The 5,732-nt window shown below is 40.7% G+C and overlaps 1 protein-coding gene across 3 annotated transcripts in view; it reads right to left on the bottom strand.

The window, feature by feature from the left end:
* The window catches only part of ranbp9 (RAN binding protein 9), an 85,790-nt gene extending 80,283 nt beyond the window's left edge, over window positions 1-5,507 (bottom strand). Inside the window, exons 1-2 of one of the 3 annotated variants that reach the window (XM_080204568.1) lie at window positions 5,053-5,116; window positions 593-635 (exon numbers count right to left, since the gene is read on the bottom strand). Coding sequence is in view for 2 of the 3 variants with exons in the window: in XM_080204559.1 (XP_080060685.1) it covers window positions 5,053-5,242 (190 nt within the window). In the remaining variant the exon portion in view is untranslated. Of the gene's footprint in view, window positions 1-592; window positions 636-5,052 lie in introns of all 3 variants that reach the window. The other 2 variants (XM_080204559.1, XM_080204549.1) reach the window with 2 other exon arrangements.
* Between the last annotated feature and the right edge of the window lie 225 nt (window positions 5,508-5,732).

Genomic DNA, 5,732 nt, shown 5'->3' with positions numbered 1-5,732 from the left:
ATTAATATCAGCATAAAGCAATATTAAATGATCTAATGATCCTGTGATTATATATCACATCAACACATCTATAGAGATGCAATACAGCAGCATGGGGAATAAGTTTTTTTATTACAGCATACCTAATTAAACTTTCCATATATGGTGGTGCAAAAAGATGCATTCTCATTGTATAGTCTTTTATGGACGGTGCAACTAATTTGTCTATTTCCTTCTCCTTCTAACCTCATATCTAACCTCTGTGCCAGTAAATGAAATGCATCACTTGTTTGATGCAATTTCAAGGGTTGCAGCGTGCTATCTCACAATGCTGCTGCCAGGAGCCCAAAGCATAATACCAATATGGTGATATTAAAATTTCTCAAGATGCTAAACATATGGGTAAACTCTGATGCCATATATTTATCATGAAATTTTAAAAATATTAGAATATTAGTAATGACTCAACAATAAACTGTAATATATAAATAAAATTACATAGATTATTCCTCTATCAATAACTTGAAACCAGTGGTTCCAGACAATGCTACAAGTTTAGAAAAAAAAACACACCCCAAACACAAAAACACTTTTTTCAGGACTCCTTTCTTACCTAATATGCAAGAGGGCCAACCAGACAGGATTCACTGCTAGATCTAGTGATGGAAATGAACCAGAGCAGATAAGAGAATTAAGTGTGGGGGAATATCTAGGCAATAGCGATCAAAACATAAGTTTAAAATAATAATCAAGAAAGACAAAGACCACAGTAATACACGAGGAAAATAAATTGATAGAGGGATGAAAATGGATCCGATGAAGGTAAACCAGAAATAAATGACAAAGGGATTAAATAGCAGTGGGAAATATTTAGAAAAATTGAGAGTTCAGGAGAAATATAGATCATTAAAAAAAAATTCAATAATAAAACACTATGGATGAATAAAAAGATATGGGTTAAGAAAAAGATATACACTATGTATGTAAACAACAGAGGATTCCAAAAGTGAATTGATAGATTAGGAAAAAGTACATTTAAAAATTCAGAAAACAAAGTGGATGTATAAAATTATACTGTCAAGGGATATAAAAATAAAATTCTCAGATACATTAACAAAACAAAATTCAAAGTAAAACCACAGGGGGAAATCTCAGCAAAATGATAGAAATACTAAATAGTGACTTTGCTTCATTATTTACTAGGGTGATTAAATGCAGATGTCAGAAGAGAACAAACAAAAAGCAAAAAGACATTTAGTATAGAAAATGATGCAAGGGATGGCGAGGAGATAATTAATAAACTAATCAAACTTAGCAAGAAAAAAACCTGTGGTCAATTGGATTGCATTATTCATGTTTAAAGAAGTTAAGGAAAAAACAGTACACGCATTATTACATACATGTATAAAAATTCATTACAATGAGGAATTATGCCCAAGGAATTTGGTTAGCTAATGTTATGATATTTCATGGAAGGAGAGACATCATATTCAAGGAACTATGCACAGATCAGTTAGCTGAATGTCAGCGGGAGGAAAGATCAGGGAATCTTTACTCAAAAGGTTAACTGAAAAACATCTCCAAGCTGAAAATATAAAAAATAGTCAGCACAGATTTCAAATGGGAAGGACATACCTAACCAACCTTATTGAATTCTTTGAAGTAGTAACAGCAAGAGTTGACAAGGATAATACAGTAGATGGAATATATTCAGATTTTCAAAAGATCTTTGATAAAATGCTGCAAGAGTAACCTCATGACTGTGAAGAGCTAGGTAGTAGATGGATATAGCGAGCTGACTCTAAAACAAAATCAAGTAGGAGTCAAGGGTAGCTATGTAAACTGGCAAGAGGTGGGAAATGATGTTCCAGAAATAGCAAGTGAATGAATAATTGGATAATCTGTTTTGGTGGTTAATTAAGGAAGAACCGTTGACAGGAATAATATTCCTGTCTCAACCAATAACACCTTCAATGAATATACATTCCTCCATTTATAGGACTGAAAGACAATTGCTAGAAATATTCAGTTCAGGCAACATCGAGCAAGTTAATATTTCAGGTACACACCCTTGTGCAGAGAAAGGGCACACACCCAAAAACTTCACTCATCCAATGCCTGAAACCTTAACTCATCTGAGCTCTCTTATGCTTCCTGACCCGAAACAGAAAATACCGGAAACAGATCAGCATCCGCAGTTTTTTGCCAGATTTACGGAAAACAGGCCTTACTTGATCATGTTTTACCCAAATTGATGCTTTGATTATCATGTTGTAGCAACAAAATCAACTTGGTTTTGGTTGATGAACCTCATAACCAAGTCAACAAATTAAGAATTTAAACCTCATCCCAAGACACTTCAGTACAGCACCAAGGCCTTAAAAGAGGTCCTGCATTTTGAATGAAACCAAGATTCTACGTTGTTCCAATGGTTAAGGTAGATGTTAAAGATCTCATGGTACTATTCACAGATGAGTAGATTCACCTACAGTGCAATACCAGTGCGATGGGTTGAGCAAAATCCAGTTTATCTTTAGAATTCCATTACAAAAAATTTAATTAAGTTCTGATATAGCAATGCACAAACACTTGACATTACCTACAACATCAAGATGGGACAGTGTTCAGACTTTTTAAAAAAGAATTACCGTGGACTGGTCTGAGCCGCAATAGATATAATACTCTATTCACTAAATAATTTACTTCATAAACAACTGCAGTTGTGCTTTGGTGTCATTATGCAGAATGGAACATTTTGCGTTCAAGTGACATCATTGAGTACCGATACCTCGAATGAAAAGCACAGATAATATTACGCTGACATCTGAGTCGGGTGGGGGGGGCAGTGGTGGTGAGCTAAAAGAGATATTTGTAAAATAAATCTCAATACCAGCTGATGTTTTAGTAGAATATATGAAGTAAATCGCAACATTAAGATTGATTTGATAAGATGGCAGACAAAAAGTAATACATGTCCACCAAAAAAGAAAGAAATCAGGCAGTGGATCCAAATCATTTTCTGTTTTGATTTGGTATGAAAACAACTCCATTAAATTTTTCATCGTTACCTAAATTCATACTATACAATGAAATAAAATTAACAAAGTCAAATTGTTAACAAATGAGGCACCATATAAAGTCACCAGGGTTCACACACAAAATACATCATGAATCTTCGTCAAAAAAGTGAGCTATGATTAGATTCTTAGTACACTTAAGAAAACGAGAGCTGCTGTCAGTTTCAGGTTTACATTTAAACAGGGTCATTCTAAAAACAATTAACAAAAATTATCCAAAACCACAGCTTTATGATTCTTGGTTCAAAATCAGTTAATCCCTTCTCTATGCATGACCGCTGGGACATTCAGATCAATGCAAGTCCAAAGTTTTCAAAACTGAAAAGAATTGTACATAAAGAGTAATACATTGGTTATCATGTTTATGCCAATATTGGTGCCTTTTATATTGTTTGGAGACATATACACAGCCATGAAACTAATTATATAATCCTTACGGTGGACAAGGAGGCTATTTGGCCCATCAAACCTGCAGCAACAACAGGGGTGGCATGGTGGCACACTGCCTCACAATGCCAGGGACCCGTATTTGATTCCCAGCTTGGGTCACCATCTGTGTGGAGTTTGCACGTTCTCCCCATGTCTGCGTAGGTTTCCTCTGGGGGCTCTGGTTTCCCCCCACAGTCCAAAAATGTGCGGGATTGATGGATTGGCCATGCTAAACTGTCCCTTAGTGTCAGGGGATTAGCTAGGGTAAATGCATGGAGTTATGGGGAGAGGGCCTAGGTGGGATTGTGGTCGATGCAGACTTGACAGCCCGAATGGCCTCCTTCTGTATTGTACGATTCAATCCCACCCAGGCCCTATCCCCTTAACTGCATGTATTTACCCCCCCCAAAAGGGCAATTTAGCATGGCCAATTACCTAATATTTATAAATAATATAGCTCTGCCCTTTTTCTTCTCCTCAATGTTCAACCTATCAATTCCTTATGAGTTTTCACTGTAAGATTATAGAATTCAGTGAGTTGTTTACTGAAAATCACTAAGAGTCCATTTGCCCAAACCCATTTTACTCAGGATACAAACAGATCATTCATTCATTCTATTCAGCTGAATTTATAGCCAGATCATTCTTCTCTTGACCTCACTCTCTGCCCCAAAGATGACTACAGTTGTACTGTAACTCAATCCAGCACCCGATTCCAAATTAACTGTCAAATGTTGATTTACTCTCACTTCCACGTCTCTGACTGGAAGCCTTCATTTAGTTTATTTTTTAAAAAATCTAAGGGAGTCAATTGTTCATATATCTTCTCACATGTCACTGACATTTGCAGAATCATTCATTTGCCACATACTTGATTCACCATCATGTATTTGCTTTAAAAGTTTACTAATTTGAATAACTATTGAGAATATATAAATGGCATATTTCCCAATCATTTAGTAGTTAGGGTCATTTTCATACCTCTAACAATGCTCTTTTGTGCAATTAACTTGTTTCCTACCTTTATGCAGTGAATTTTAGCATTAGTGGAAGACACGTTTAGGTTCAGGTCATTTTTTTTTCTACAAATTGCCTCTTGGACACCCCTCCACTTAGGTTTGAAGTCTTTGAACTGTACTCAATTCTGTTGTTAGTGTTCAACAAATAACCTGAGCAGGTCAATGGCACCTATTATTTACGGTCATGGTGTCCAGGGCCCGTTTCTCCGTCACCCCCCACACCCATTTCCTTATTGTGTACGGAAGTCTGGAGGAGCGAGCTGTTCTGTACAAGTCTCGGCCTGTACCTAGCTTGGTGGCTGCACTGAGTTCTGGCAGTCGCCTTATTGCAGACAGTTGTGTTGAGAGGCCTGGCCCCTGTGTAGATATTGCTGCGGTTCGGCTGTCTTTCTACCTGTGCTAACTGTTGCTATGTAGGGCCAGGAGCCTGCCTGGCAGCCGGTGTCCATCAGCTCAGGTTGCCATTTCCTCCCCCCCATCACCCGCCCTCTAACTGGGCTCAGTAACAGTGTCAGGCCGCCCCTGGGTGCCAGGCCCCATCCGCTCACCTTTGTAATGAACCCGCAGGTTGTTCTGAGACAGGCCGATGTAGCTGTACTTATCCTTTGGGCTCCAGCACCTCGGCAGCGGTGTTTCCTGCTCATTGACAGCCGGGTAGAGGCGCTTGAAGCGCTCGCTCAGCTCCTTCTCCTGGAGATTGAGGGCCGACTCTCCGTGCGCCGCCGACAATCCAGCCATGGGTGCGGAGCTGTGCGGGATGGGAAAGGCCGAGCCCGGAGCCTGGGCTCTGGGTAGATGCGTTAACGGGCCGGGCCTGACGGACTGACTGACTGAGCCGCTCCGAATTGGGCCCCGAGTCCCGGATGAGCCAGCCGGCCCCCCCCCCACGCTCCACCGGACCGCACCTTATGTACCCACAGGCTCACTCACTCACTCAGAGCCAGCCGGCCGGCCTGCCAGCCAGCCTCCCTCCCCAGCCCGGCCCGGCCACTGCTGCATCCGAACCTCTCCACCGCCTCTCTCCCTCACTGACAGGCCGCCGCTACCCTCCCATTCCTCATTGGCTGCCAACGCGGCCAGGGGGCGGAGCCAGGGGCAATAGATAGGGGGTCACGAAGTGGGAGTCGGAGTGGGAGGGGGCAATAGATAGGGGGTCACGAAGTGGGTAGGGACGATGGGTAGGGGGTCAGGGGGTGGGGGCAATGGGTAGGGGGTCAGGGAATGGGCA

The sequence above is a fragment of the Carcharhinus amblyrhynchos genome, chromosome 2 (genome assembly GCF_965287045.1).
Source record: "Carcharhinus amblyrhynchos chromosome 2, sCarAmb.v2.hapA, whole genome shotgun sequence".
Classification (NCBI taxonomy): domain Eukaryota; kingdom Metazoa; phylum Chordata; class Chondrichthyes; order Carcharhiniformes; family Carcharhinidae; genus Carcharhinus; species Carcharhinus amblyrhynchos.
The sequence above is the reverse complement of the archived record's forward strand: the minus strand, read 5'-3'. Positions and strand labels throughout refer to the sequence as shown.